The following is a 15,551-nucleotide window of genomic DNA, read 5'->3' on the forward strand; positions in this document are numbered from 1 at the left end:
ATTAGTGATCTTGAGTTGTTTCTTTATGACTTCAATGGGAGGCATTCTCATTTGTTCATAAGTTTTTGTTTTTTTTTTTTTGGTATTCATTCAGAAGATTTTTATTATTAAAGGCATCATATTTTTTTGTTCCGGAGCAGCTTCTGCTGAGAAACTAAGGATAGCAGAGGAGGTTGCATCCATGCTAAAGCTCAGAGTTGAGATTGGTACAGGCACACCTGAAAGGTCTGTTCGTTTTAAATGTTACATGCACATCTCATATGCATCTTACATCATGAGGGTGGAAAAGAGAACAGAAAAATAGAATTAGTGTAGCATAAAGCAAATGTATTCATTAGTAAAATCTTAAATGTTAAATTTATAAAATATTCGCATTCAAAACTTATACCATCTCAACTGAGTGTCTTTTACTACCAGCCAATGTAATGATTGTGTCCCATTGTCAAAATTAACATTGGTCTTCTGTTTCCAGGTGAATACATGACAGATTGTAATCTTTGGATTTGGATTGTCTTTTTTCTTTTTGTTTTGACAAGTAATTGAGATTTTATTAAAGAATAATCGAAAGATAGAGTGCAGCCTTCTAAATGAATAGAGTACTCCCCACAAGGAGGTGCAACATGCAGCCTCAAAACATCCCAAAATTATCACAATTGAGCCCAAAATAGCTGATTCCTATGTACCCCTTGTTTGGCTAGATACTCTGCCAACCATCTGCTGATCTTCTTTTCCATTGAAAACTCCTGCCCTGTTTTGAGTCACCTTCAATTAGCAAATGTTCAAAACTCTATTCTTTAGCAATGTTGCTTCCTATAACACTGTTTGAACTTATGCATTAACTGAATCTCCCACTCCAATAGGACTAGAAAATAAGCAACAATCTGGCCCTCAGCATTTCTGAAGACTCCCCCAACTCCGGATGGCCTTGGGTTGCCTAGATTACTACCATCAAAGTTTAACATAATAATACTTTCTTCAGGGGGCCTTCACTCCACCACAGGCTTATCTCTAGCAACGGAACTTTTGGCAACCAGCTCCCAATTCCTCCAGATATCATCGAAGGAGAAGGGTAAGAAGTGGTCCAAAGATTTCACCCAATTTATACCCCTGCTTATTTTACAGTCCCATACATTAGTCTCATCCCTCTCCATAGCATTGAAGATTCTGGCATTTGTTTCCTCCCAAACAGTCTACACCAAAGCAACCCTAGCACACCTCCACAAGACTCTACCTCTTTTCTTTGGCCATAGGTTGTAGGGTTAAATAGACTAGTAGTCTGCATCAGCACTATCCACCTGCAACCAAAATAACCAAAAAGTTTCTCCGAAGATCTACAACAAAAGGGCAGTAGCTTAGTAAATGGTAGCGACTTTCTCCATTTGCTTTGCAGAGGATACACCAGTTAAAGGAGATAACGAGACCAGGTCTTTTTTTTTTTTTTTGCAAGTTGTCCAAAGTATTTATTTTTCCAAGAAACACTTCCCAGCAAGGAGCTTCCACTTTAGGAGGAATAGGTTTGGACCAAATATCCTTGATATGAAAAGGCTGAAGATTAGGGACTGAGCCCAAGCAAGAAAAAAAAGAATCACAAGAAAATAAACTCAGAGGATTGGATTGTCAGCTATTGATGTTCCATGGATCTGGAAAAAAAAAAAAGAGAAACGACTAGAATCTTGCCATAAAGGCTCTTTCAACATAAAATCACAAACATCTGATTTCTGGGTAAAGAGTAGACTGATTTCAACAGCACAGAACTATATTTAATTCAAAGATATAAGTGAAATAAGAAGAAAACAAGAAAGAGGGAAGGAAGAGAAGAGGAAGAGAAAAGAAGAAGAGAAATAGATGGGAGAAAGAGCAATCAGATTGTGGGGGTCATTGAACTCCCCACTATCTTTTATGCTTTAGTGCAATGAATGATTAATTATTAAATTTTTAGTTATACACTTAATAGGGAAGTAACAACTAAGAACTAACATGTGGAGGCCCATAGGCTCAATGGTAAACAAACTGGAAAAGCCCATTATACAAAAACAAAACAAGAACTAGAAGATAGGCCCAATAAATAGTGATGCAGAGATGGAGAAGTTTGTGCAAGCAGGTTGATGGAAAAGAACCTTCAAGGTTGGAGGAAAGGAATTTTTGTTTGAAGAAATGAGAATCAGGGGAATGCCAAGCCTGAAGATAAGGGAAGCAAAGAAGGGTATGATTTTTCTGGAAAGGCTAGAAGTAGTTGAATGGCTATGGGACTTCATAATTGGAGCTTGTCAAAAGGCAAGCAAACAAACTGGCAGGAATCTGGTAGTGAAGAAGGCAAGATATATGTGGTTGAATGTAAAGGAATATCAAAGGATTCTACAGAGTATTGGTTGAGCATTTCGGTAGGGGAAGAAAGCAGCTACAGTGTTTCCCAGAAGGAAGACAGAGCCATGACTGGGGGGAAATTAACAGATTACTCAATGAGTTTCTGTGTTAGTAGGTTGACCAGAGTGTTAGTAAGGCGGAATCCATGGAACAGGAGCTTGTTGTTCATGGTTATATGGAGTTGACTAATCTCAAGAAAGATACACTATCAGTAGTTTAACATATGCATAAATTTGATGAACTATCTTTTAGATGTGACACTACAGAAAGTAAAATGCACAAATTAGATAGTTTCAAGAATGGATCAAGCGCTGACAGCAAGAAGTTGTCAATGGTTCAAATTTATGACTTAGATCATGTATTTGAATTGGCTCCCAAGGTAGAGAAGCATCTATTTACAACAAAGAATTTGAAGCCAATGAGAAGAAGGTACTAAGTTGGAGATAAAGCAGATGATTCCTTGCATGTTAATGCCTATCCTAGAGCTAAAGTTGAAAATGAAGCTAGACAACCAAAATTCTAACCTAGAGAAGTTGTAGAAATTGCAGATCAAGAGGGTATGGACCAAGAACAGAAGGAATTATTGGAGTTTCCAACACCCATGATCAGCTTGGGTTTAATGATCAAGAATATACAGAAGTGGAGCAAATTGAAGAAATTCTGGTGCAAGATACAAATTTTCTGGTTGTAGTAGATCTTAGCAAGGAAGTAAGTCATGACTTTACCCTACAAGTTCAATTGCAACCAATTCAGGAGTTACAAGCTGACATAGCACAAGTTCTACCAACATCAATATGGAAGAAGTCTTAGAGTTTACCAAGGAACCAATGGTAGCTAAATACATAGATATGGTGGTTCCTAAACTAGATATTGAAGGAAAGCTCCAAATGTTGCAGTTGAGATTTTGGATATGAAAGTTTGTAGTGATGAAGAAGGGGAAGATTCACCACAAGATAGGCATATTGCTCATTTATGTGTTCAAGAAGCTAATGTTATTGATGATTTAACAAAGAAGGTTATGGAAGGTGGTGTTTCAGATACACAATTCATTGCTTTCTTTTCTATCCATATGTTACATCTATTCTACAGTACAAGTGTATTGAAGAAGCAATGGGAACTCCTCCTTTTGTCATAGTGGCATGCCAACTTTTCATCCTCAAGTTCTTCAAAACTTGAGGGCAGGTTTTTTCAAACCAGGGAGAATGATGCAAGAGCTAAAAAATTGGAATTTTCTGAAATTTTATTTACTTCTGTATTTTTGGACAGTATGGCTGTTTTCATTTTTTTAAGAGTAAAGTCTTCTTTGAATTGAAATGGTATAATGGCAATTCGGTTTGAGTCTTCCTAGGTTTGTCATGAGTCTACAGTTTTGAGTCCTAAGATTCTTATGAGTCTACAGTGTATAAATATGGACGTTTTACACAAGGCTCACTGAAGTTTATTGAGTTTTTATGAGCTTATGCTAATTACAATGAGTGATTCCCATACCCTACAGTGATTCTTTCTTTTTCATTAGAGAAGCCATTATACCCATAAACAGCCATAAATTTCTGATCAAGCCATTCAACATTCTCGAAAGGATTTGAACTTGTCCTACATAAAAAGTATTGCATATGAATGCTATACTTGTACCCGTTTTGAGGCATCTGTATGGTTTAACGTCCAAATAAATGATATGGAACCACTTCTTTATAATTATTATTATTATTATTATTAAAGGATAAAAGTTGCATGTCATAGAAACTACCAAGTTTATGAACATCTTAAACCTTTTATCATCTATAACTGATGTTTTGCCATTTCTTTGTTATTTAATTAGTGTTTGTTCACAATGACGGAAATCTAAAAATTGTGGTTTATACAGTCTTCAAAACATTGTGGCATCATTGCGTGCTGGAGCAGAATATGCAAAAGTACCAGTACAGAACTGTGTGCTTATTGCTGGAAGCCATTCTGGAGTGGTGGGAGCTAAGCAAATTGGCATGCCATATGTGATTCTCCGGAGTAGGTAAGTGTTTTCTCCTTCAAGTTAACTATGTATCAGTGACCAATGTTGAGATATTATTTCAGCATTATGAATGTCTTGATTTGAAATTTTAATGCAGCTTGCACTAGCATCTTTTTAACAATAACAATGTTGGAGTTTTCTTGAAAACATTTGGATGAAGGAGACTTAATATCAATAAATTTTCATCGTTGTCAGATCAACTTAGCTGGTGAGCCTGGTGAAGCAAAAGGCTACATATTTTGATATATCACCTTCTTATGTGGCAACTTCAGGCCACTATCCTCCTTGAATTTGGTGAAATAGCATTCTTTTGTATAAGAATTTTTGGTTTAGAAAACTAAAATCCAATTAATTGGCTTCACCAAGGAAGTCTAATATATGGTATTATATAGGGTTTATCTGAACTGGACAATGAACAATGGTTAATATGCAAATTATATTCATCAGATGGAAGCCTGATGGGCCAGGTCATGCTTTTTACACATGGTTTATGATACATATGTATTCTGTGGAAAAATAAAGAGGAAGAGAAGAAGAAATGAAGAGGGAGAGAAGAAGAAATACTTCTGTATTGATAATGTGTTGATAAAACATGTTGAGCATACAACTTAAATAAGAAAAGATAGGAGAGACAAACTCCTAGGATCTCTCTCAATTACTCCTAGAATCTCTCTCAATTAGGGATGCATTAAATCTTTCCCTTAGTCCTAGGATATGGCTTTCCTAATTTTATTCAAATCTAGTCTTTCCTAAATTTATTTAAATCTGTAATCAACTCAAATCTGTAATCAATCAAATCAAATCATTTTAAATTTGCTGCAAATCATATCTTTCTTAATTTGCCACAAATCATATCTTGCCGACACTCCCCCTCAAGTTGGTGCAAAGATATCTATCATGCCCAACTTGCTAACTTGAAGTTCAAATGGCTGTCTCAACAAGCCCTTAGTCAAAACATCTGCAACTTGTTGCATGGTTGGTACAAACGGAGTGCAAATTATTCCTTCTTCGAGTTTCTCCTTTATAAAGTGTCTGTCAATCTCAACATGTTTAGTCCTGTCATGTAGAATCGGATTATGAGCAATGCTGATAGTTGCCTTGTTATCACAATACAATTTCATAGGAAAACTCACTGGTCTCTTAAGATCTGCTAACACCCTCTTTAGCCAAAGAACCTCATACACTCCTTGAGCCATTGATCTGAATTCCGCCTCAGCACTACTTCTAGCAACTACACATTGCTTCTTGCTTCTCCAAGTAACTAAATTGCCCCAAAGAAATGTGCAGTACCCCGAAGTTGACCTTCTATCAGTGATTGAGCCTGCTCAATCCGCATCTGTATACACTTCAACCCCTCTGTTCTCATTTTTCATGAAGAAGAGTCCTTTTCCTAGTGTGCCTTTTAGATACTTAAGAATTCGATACACAGCTTCAAGATGTTCTTCATACGAGGAGTGCATAAATTGACTCACCATGCTCACAACGAAGGCAATGTCAGGACGTGTATGTGACCAGTAAATCAATCTTCCTACCAGCCTTTGGTATCTACCTACATCTATTGGAATCCCATCTTTAACTTCTCTGATTTTAGCCTTAACTTCTATTGAAGTGTCTGAAGGTTTGCATCCACTCATTCCAGTTTCATTCAAGAGGTCTAGAATATATTTTCGTTGCGAAACCACAATGCCCTTCTTTGATCTAGCCACTTCCATTCCCAGAAAGTACCTTAGTTGGCCTAAGTCTTTAATCTCGAATTCCTTAGCTAAGCTTTGCTTTAGTCTGTTCATCTCTTCAATATCTTCTCCAGTCAAGATTATGTTATCAACATAAACAATCAGAACCGATACCTTGTCTTCGGTGGATCTTTTTGTGAAAAGAGTATGATCAGATTATCCTTGACTATATCCTTGACTTTTAACGAACCTTGTGAATCTTTCAAACCAGGCTCTGGGAGACTGTTTAAGTCCATATAGAGACTTTTTTAGCTTGCATACCTTAGTTCCAAACATCTCAGTGAAACTAGGTGGAGGTTCCATATATACTTCTTCTTCCAAGTCTCCATTCAAAAAGGCATTCTTCACATCCAACTGATTCAGTGGCCAGTCAAGGTTAGTTGCAACAAATAAGAGTACTCGAACTGTATTTAGTTTCACCACTGGAGAAAAGGTCTCAGAGTAGTCCACTCCATACGTCTGATTAAAGCCTTTAGCTACTAGGCGAGCCTTATATCTCTTCAAGGATCCATCTGAGTTGTACTTCAGAGTGAACACCCATTTACAACCAACAACTGTCTTTCCATTCGACAGATCCACTTTCTCCCAAGTAGCATTGTTTTCCAAAGATCTCATCTTCTCAAAAACAGCTTCTTTCTACTCAGGAACATTTAGAGCCTCCTGGATACTGTTAGGAATGGATACACTAGACACGTGAAATAAAGGCACAATATGAAGGTGAAATATTTTTGTAAGATACAAAATTTCACAGAGGATGTTTTGTACAAGACCTAACACCTTTCCTAAGAGCAATGGGAAGATCAAGCTGACTGGAAGAATTATAATTACCTGGAGGAATATTTTCAGGTATTTTTGGAGAATTATCATGAATTTCATTATCCACCTTTAGATCAGATTCTTGTTGATGTTGCGGAATAGTGCCTCTCCTTTTCAGTGCTAGATGTTCCCTTGAATATACAAGGCCTTTATATTGTTTTGCACGCATCTCTGTTGTTTCAGCTTTTTTATTTTGAGATGGCATCACCGAAGGTTGTTCATTTTCAATATTTAATTCATTTGTTTCCACTGATTTTGTATTTTTTGCCTCACTTTCTTTTGATGACTGGTTGTGAGGAACATCATTATGGACAAATTCAAACATTAAATCAGAACCATCTAAAAGACCATCTTCACTAGTGTTGCTCTCCCCTTGAAGATGGGAGTGTCTGTAGTATGAGGTTCCTTCAAAGAATGCGACATCCATAGTCACAAACATCCTTTTCAAAATTGGATTAAAGCATTTGTAACCTCTCTGATTAGTGGGAGAGCCTATAAAAGTACATTTATGTGCTTTTGGATCAAGTTTTGAACATTTAGGATCATGGTTATGAACAAAGGCCACACTTCCAAAAATTTTTAAGGGAATGTTTGTCACTAGCCGAGAGTTTGGAAAACAGTCAATGAAAACCTGTATGGGTGTTTTAAAATCCAAAATTCGTGTAGGCAGTCTGTTAATCAAATAAGTGGCTGTTAAAACGGCTTCTCCCCAAAGATACTTAGGAACCCTAGTTTGAAAACTTAGGGCTCTAGAAACTTCAAGGAGATGTTTTTTTTTCCTTTCAGCCACCCCATTTTGTTGAAGTGTATTATTACACGAACTTTGGTGTATAATTCCTTTCTCAGCAAAAAAATTCCCTAACACATTGTTAAAAAATTCCTTTCCATTATCACTTCAAAAAATTTTAATCTGAGTCTGAAATTGTGTTTGAACAATGTTATAGAAAGTTTTAAACACAGTTTCAACATCTGATTTCTCTTTTAAAAGGAAAACCTAAGTGACCCTTGTATGATCATCAATAAAAGTAATGAACCAACGCTTTCTAGAAAGAGTTGTTACTCTAGAAGGACCCTAAACATCACTGTGAATCATGGTAAATGGTTTTGATTTTTATATGGTTGAGACGGAAAAACAACACAATGATGTTTTGCTAATTCACAAGATTCACACTTAAAACACGAATGATTTTTATTCATGAATAACTTGGGAAATAGATGCTTTAAATATTGAAAGCTAGGATGTCCTAACCGATAATGCCATAACAAAACTTCACTGTCACTAGAAACAAGGATAGAGCTGAAACAAGTCTATCGGTCTTGCCTTTCGAAGGTTGATCCTTTATTAAAGAGGTAGAGGCCACCATCCAGTTTAGCACCCCTAATCATCTTCCTTGAGGTTAAATCCTGAAATTCACAACAAGAAGACAAAAAATTAACCCGACAATTATGATCAAGGGTTAGTTTGTTGACAGATAAGAGATTGTATGATAGGTTAGGAACATGTAGAACATCTTTAAGGTTTAGAGAAGGAGAAATAGATACAGTTCATTTCCCAGCAACAGTAGCAAAGGAACCATCTGCAATTTTAACCTTTTGATTCCCTGCACGGGGTGTATAAGAAGAGAAGAATTGTGAAGTGCCGGTCATATGATCAGTGGCACCTGAATTTAATATCCAGGAGTCATTAGATTTGGTACAAGCAATGGTTGCAATGAAAAAATTACCTGATTGGGCTAGAGAGCAGGATGGGTTAGAGTTTCTAAACGATTGAGATTGAAACATTTTATATAATTGCTCTATTTGTTCCTTTGTGAAAGGAAGAGACTCTAAGGATGATTGATGCCCTGGATCCGAATTGCTTACTTGAAGCGCGCGGACATCTTCCCCTGACTTGTTGTCACTGTCTGAGTTTTTCTTCCACATTCGGGTATTCAGTTCGAACAGTTGTGAATGATTGTCAAGATCTGAATAGGTTTCCCTAACAGCTTCGCACACATCACGAGCAGTCGACAGGAACATGAATGGTTTTCCAACCACAAGATCCATAGAGTTGATCAGCCAGGCAGTAACCCTAGAATTTTCAAAACGCCACTGCCTGTACTTTGGATCATCAGTGGCTGGTGGTTTTACTTCACCGTTCAAATAGCCGAGTTTCCCTTTGCCATCGATCACCAACCGCACGAACTGAGACCACTCAAGATAATTCTTTCCATTAAATTTGTGAATGATAATTTGAAGAGAATTCTCATAAAGAGCGATGGCCGCTGACTGAATACCTCCCTCCAAAGATGTCACACCACTAGTAGCATCCGAAGAGGCTGAACCAGAGCAAACCATGGCGGCCTTAACATTCATGATCAGACTCTAAAGCTCTGATACCATGTGGAAAAATAAAGAGGAAGAGAAGAAGAAATACTTCTATATTGATAATGTGTTGATAAAACATGTTGAGCATACAACTTAAATAAGAAAAGATAGGAGAGACAAACTCCTAGGATCTCTCTCAATTACTCCTAGAATCTCTCTCAATTAGGGATAGATTAAATCTTTCCCTTAATCCTAGGATATGACTTTCCTAATTTTATTCAATTCTAATCTTTCCTAAATTTATTCAAATCTGTAATCAAATCAAATTTGTAATCAATCAAATCAAATCTTTCTAAATTTGCAGCAAATCATATCTTTCTTAATTTGCCGCAAATCATATCTTGCGGACATATTCTTTCTAGGAATCTTTAAAGAGATATTTACAGATAGGTATATTGTACAATTGTACTTTGGGGGTAATGACACAAGTACCCAAACTTTAAAGTGCAACAACCAAGTACTCTGAACTTTTAGAAATATACACTCAGTTTAGCTGTTAGCATTCCGTCAATTCTCTTCAACTTCTCGTTCAAGCTTCAATTCTCTCTCTCTCTCTCTCTCCCCCTCCCTCCATTTTTGTCCTCCAACTCCTCTTCCTTCTTCATTGATTGAACCCATGGAATTTGAAGCCCAAAAATCTCTTCCTCAACATCAAAAGGAATTTGAAGGTTATAGATTTTGGAGTCAATGCATTATTCTCCAAGCACTTGAAATAGGATGGTCAGTTGCATATGATGTGCGGAACTTAAAAATGCTCCTTGAAGTTCCAAATCATTTTTTAAGAAGAGAAGTGGAACTATATGTAAACTCACTAAAGAGCTTTAAATAGCTATTTTAGTTAATGGCTTTCTAGTGGGCTTCTGACAACTAGTTTGTTAGTGGGTTTGTAACAACTAGTTTTCCATTGAATTCCTCGATAGTTATATTTTTCTCTATATCAAGCAATGTAACTTCAAGCAAGGAGAGTTCCAAAATTTTACCTTTATTTTTCGAAGCTAGAAGCTTTCTTTTGAGGGTTAAAAGAGTCCTCTCTTGGTGAGTAAACCCTTTCTTCATTGGATGAGTCTCCAAACATTAATGTAATCTATCATTTATTAATGAAATTCCATCCAAATTCCCTCTTCTCCTTTCTTTTTTGAATTATTTTCTATTTTCTTTCTTATTACATAAGCAACATCAAGTGGTTCAATTTGAATTGTCTAGGTAGTCACTTAGTGTTGGGATGATCCATCCATTACCAAACATCAAAACTGAGACAAATGACCTATTATTCACCACCCTGTCAAGATGCTCATAAATACCAATTAATTGCTTAGATGTAATAGACTGTGATAGGGTCAATATTGCTTGCCTCTTGTATAATTTTTCTTTTGGAAATTTGCATTTCCTTTTTTCAATTTTGTGCTATTAGTTCTGATTTCTTTAAGGGTTCTTGGGGAAGTACCACTAGAGCATCGACTTAACATGTCAACATCTTCAATCTCCAGCAATGTTACATATAGTAGAGCTTTAGAGGAGGAAACTAAGGTGACATGTATAATTTTTCTTTTGGAAATTTGCATTTCCTTTTTTCAATTTTGTGCTATTAGTTCTGATTTCTTTAAGGGTTCTTGGGGAAGTACCACTAGAGCATCAACTTAACATGTCAACATCTTCAACCTCCAGCAATGTTACATATAGTAGAGCTTTAGAGGAGGAAACTAAGGTGACATTCTGTTGCTCTGGAGTCTGTCTAAAAAGCAAAAAAAAAAAAGCTTTGAAATAAAAGTATTTTGAAAATTATGCTTTTTGTTTTTTCTGATGTCTAATGTAGGAAGGACATTTTGGGGAAAAAAGAAATTTGAAAATAAGAGGTACTAAAAGAATAGTATGAAGTCTATAAACATTTCCTTTTGAAAATTATGTATATTGTCAAGGACTTGAGGCATAAGTGAAGTTTGCATTTTTATTCCTACATATAGCATGTCAATCAATACGGGCATGATCAAGCATGTAGTGTTTTAAAAGCGCAAGGTGCAAAAAAAGATAAAGGGGAAATTTGCACTTGAGGCGCAAGGTGCAAGGCATTGCACCTTAAAAAAAATATTAATAAAAAATATAAACTTAAATTTTAAAATAAATGTTTTAAAAACCTATTATCCAAAATTAAAATACATAATCATAACATGTAAAGTGTATTCTAATGAAAATTTAAAAATAAAATCAAACATATAAAATTTTTCAAGCATATAAAACCCACAATCTCTTTTTTATCCCTAATTGTATTACTTCAAGTAACTAATATGATGTATTGCCTTCCTGATTATTCTACGCACCGCCTTTGTACCATGCCCTTGAAACAAGCCCAAACACGTCTATGTTAGGGTCTTAAATTCTTAATTCTCACACAAAAAAAATAACGATTTTATAATTTTAATTGCCTTTTAAGAATATATTTTATTAGGACGAACGAATGAACAACATTAGCAAATAGGGGGTTCTCAGAGCTTTGGTGAGTAAGCGAAATAAGTGAAATATTTTAAAAGGGCACACAATTGGGCTGAGTTACAAAGCACATCAAGTGCACACCTAGGTGCACCAGGCATGCGCCTTTTGAAAATGCTGCGCCTAGGACCTAGGCAAGGCACATTCCCTAAAATGCATTTTTTTTTATCAATAATTGTGAAATGTATTAATTAATATTAAGAAGAATTACAAAGCAAGGGGCCTAAACAATCTTAGCTCCCAAGTACAATCAATGAGCAGCAAATACAATTACAATAAAGCCCAAAACAAAAAGCTCCTATTAACCCCTTGCCTAGCTAAACCATCTGTCAGTGAGTTTGCACTTCTCTTAACCCAATTGTACTGAATTTCAACATCCTTAGTCAGCCACTTAAATTTTCTTTTTTCATTGCTGTACTTCCATATCCTTGAGTTATCCTCTTTTAACCAGTTCACCACAACTTCAGAGTCTCCTTCAATGATCAGCTTACTAAATTGCAGCTGCTTGGCTCTTCGTACCCCTTCAAGAGCTGCAAGAATCTCAGCCCTCAAAGAGTCTCCTTCCCCAATTGGTCTTGAAAACATAGCTAACAGATTCCCATGTTCATCTCTTATTGCTCCCCCTATTCCAGATGGTCCTGGATTGCCAATACTACTGCCATCAAAATTCAGTTTAATAAAGTTGTTAGGTGGAGGACTCCAGTAAGAAAGTAATGCCTTCTTATCTGAAGCTAATTCTGCAATTTCCTTCCAGTTTTTTACCATCTCATCTATTGAGAAATCTGCAAAAAATGCCTAAGTTTTCAGCCAATGCATCACCCTAATATGGATTACCTCCAAAAGTACTTCCAAGGTTCTCTCCTTTTCTGAGAATATCCGTGAGTTCCTCTCCTCCCAGACAGTCCAACATACTGCAGCCCTTATATGTCTCCACATAACCTTGGCCCTTTTTGTTGGCCCACTCGACATGTAACTGAATAAACTCTACACATTCAAAGGGGGGATCCACCTGCACCCAAACAAAGAAGTACACCACTCCCAAATGCCTTTAGTAAACCGACAGGAAATCAGTAAATGGTATTCAGACTCACCATCAGCTATATAGAGAGCACACTAATGAGGACACAAACAACTGTTGGGTCTTTTTCTTTGAAGTAGATCACATGTATTAACTCTTTCCATAAAGGCTTCCCAACAGAAACTCCTAACCTTAGGGGGTATAGGAAGACACCACACCTCTTGAACAGGGAATGATAAACCCAAAGAAGGTTGTGTTAGATCTTTAAAGAAAGAAGCACATGTGAAAGAACCAGAGGGGGTGAGAGACCAAATTCTACTGTCTATCTTTGTTGGCTTTAATAAAACCCCTTCAAGAATGGATGGCAAGGATAAGATACAATCAAACTCTGTGTCCCTGATTTCCCTTCTAAAGCCCAAGTTCAAGCTGAACCCAGAAGTTGAGTTAGAAGGAACAAGGAAGGAGGAAACTGATTCATTTTTAAGAGTGGAAAGAGTGAAAAGACTCAGGAATTGATCTTTTAAAGGGGAATCCCCAATCCAGATATGTTCCAAAAAATTGATGAGATTACCTGAGTGCAAGTCATACCTGATCCATGGAGAGAACAAAGGCAAAATAGCTTGAATAGCTTTCCAAGGTGCTTCTCTTGTAGTCCTTGCCAAAATCCCAGAATCTCATCCATTGTTTGCTACCCCATGAATGCTGCCCACTATCTTCACCCACAGCTTATCCTTCTCCAAAGAGAATCTCCACAACCATTTCTCTAGTAGTGCCAAATTCCTATTCCTTATATTCCCAATACCCAAACCTCCCTCCCTCTTGCTACTACAAACCATCTCCCACCTAACCTTATGGTCCTTCTCCTCCCCTGGCTCCCGAAGAAACTCTCTCATTTGTTTTTCTAACCTGTTAGCCACCTTAGCTGGAATCTTAAAGACTGATAAGAAGTAGACAGGAAAGTTAGCTAATGTAGATCTAATTAAAGTGATTCTCCCACCAAGAGACAAATAATTATTCTTCCAAGTTGCAAGTCTCTTTTCAAACCTCTCCACAACCAGAATCCAAAACTCATCTTTCTAAGGGTTGTCTCCTAATAGCAAACCGAGGTAATTTAAAGGCCAATTAGAAACTACGCACTCCAGGATGTCTGCACCTCCGATGTCTCCCCCTCCCTCATATTGACCCCCACTAGACAACTCTTCTCAAATTTCACCTTAAGGTTTGACATTTGCTCAAAGAGTTGTATAGTGAGCTTCGGGTTTCTTATCCTATTAAGGTCCCCTCCTTCACAAAAGAGTATTGTGTCATCTACAAATTGCAAATGTGAGAGTGGCACGCTCTCCCTTCCAACTCTCCATCCTCCTATTAAGTCCCTGGAGTTTGCTCTAGAAATTAATCTCCCCAAAACCTCTACGACCATCGTGAATAAGAAGGGGGAAAGAGGATCTCCTTGTCTTATTCGTCTCAAAGCTGGAAAGAAATCTACCACTGTCCCATTTATCAAAATGGAATAATGGCATTTCCTGATACATTCCATCACCCACTTACACTACCTGTCTCCGAACCCAATTAGACCATAACCTCCAACAAGAAGGACCATTCCACCATGTCATAAGCCTTTTCCAAATCCAATTTGCATACCACCCCTTTTTTCTTGGATCTCTTGAACTCCTCCAAATTCTCATTTGCTATCAGTATTTGATATGTTATTTGCCTACCTTTCACAAAAGCTCCTTTGTTGTCTGTTATAAATGTTGGGAGCACTTTTCTAATTCTAATGGACAACACCTTAATGATGATCTTATATAGGCTATTAACCAGGCTGGTCGGCCTATAGTCTCTCAGGTGATTTGCATTCCTTTTCTTGGGAACCAAGAATAAAATTCATCAAACACTAGCCTTAGGTCCTCTTTTAATATCTCCCAACAATCCTGATAAAAAGTCGTCGTAAAACCATCAAGGCTTGGTGCCTTTGATCTGCCCATAGAGAACACTGCTTCCCTTATCTCTTCCACACTTTCCAGCCATTCTCATTCCTCCAGTTTTAGTGTGGGCCATTCCAATCCTTCAAGCCATACCCTATTGTTTAGGGGACTTCTAAAAATAGACCTAAAATGATTTGCGAAGGCCCCTGCAATTTCTCTTTGATTGGAAATTATTGCCCCTTCAATCTCCAAACTTGAGATATAATTCCTTCTCCTTCTTCCATTTGCCATTGCATGAAAAAACTTCGTATTTCTATCCCCCTCTTTCAACCACTTACACCTTGACTTTTGTCTCCAACTTATTTCCTCCTACAGAAGACAATCCTCTAATTGTTTGTGTAGTTTCCATCCTTGCTCTTTATCCTCTTCTATAAAACAACCCCCCCCTTCCTTACTATCCAAGGCCTCAATTTGAGCAGTCACCAGTTGTTTCCATTCCTCTAGTCTTCCAAAATCTAATAGATTCCACTCGTTAATTCTACTTTTCAGATATTGAAGTTTTTTATGAAACCTCATTCTACTCCATTTCAGTCTTGGATTACTCTCCATTTCCCTTCCCGTGTGCCATTTTTATGTAAAGCATTAATCTCTTCCTTCATAGCATCTGTCTATTCAGGCACCAAAAGAGCTTCTTCCACATTCTTAGGAATAGGAACGCTGTCAATGGAAGAGAGAAAGGCCCAAAAGGAAGGTTAAATGTTCTCATAGGAAACAAAGTGGGAAATGGAGTGTTTAGTGGTGCAAGACTTATCACCTTTCCGATGAGCAATAGAAAG

The 15,551-nt window shown here is 37.1% G+C and overlaps 1 protein-coding gene across 5 annotated transcripts in view; it reads left to right on the plus strand.

Annotated features, from left to right (window-relative positions):
* Window positions 1–15,551, plus strand: part of LOC148846338 (Haloacid dehalogenase-like hydrolase (HAD) superfamily protein) — a 101,914-nt gene that overhangs the window by 60,999 nt on the left and 25,364 nt on the right. For 4 of the 5 annotated variants that reach the window (XR_016102131.1, XR_016102130.1, XM_088954255.1 and 1 more), the window contains 2 exons: window positions 141–225; window positions 4,229–4,372. Coding sequence is in view for 3 of the 5 variants with exons in the window: in XM_088954255.1 (XP_088810381.1) it covers window positions 141–225; window positions 4,229–4,372 (229 nt within the window). In the remaining 2 variants the exon portion in view is untranslated. Of the gene's footprint in view, window positions 1–140; window positions 226–4,228; window positions 4,373–4,469; window positions 4,853–15,551 lie in introns of those variants that run through there. The other variant, XM_088954256.1, reaches the window with a different exon arrangement.

The sequence above is a fragment of the Nelumbo lutea genome, chromosome 7 (assembly GCF_056320005.1).
Source record: "Nelumbo lutea isolate HS-2025 chromosome 7, American lotus-T2T, whole genome shotgun sequence".
NCBI lineage: Eukaryota > Viridiplantae > Streptophyta > Magnoliopsida > Proteales > Nelumbonaceae > Nelumbo > Nelumbo lutea.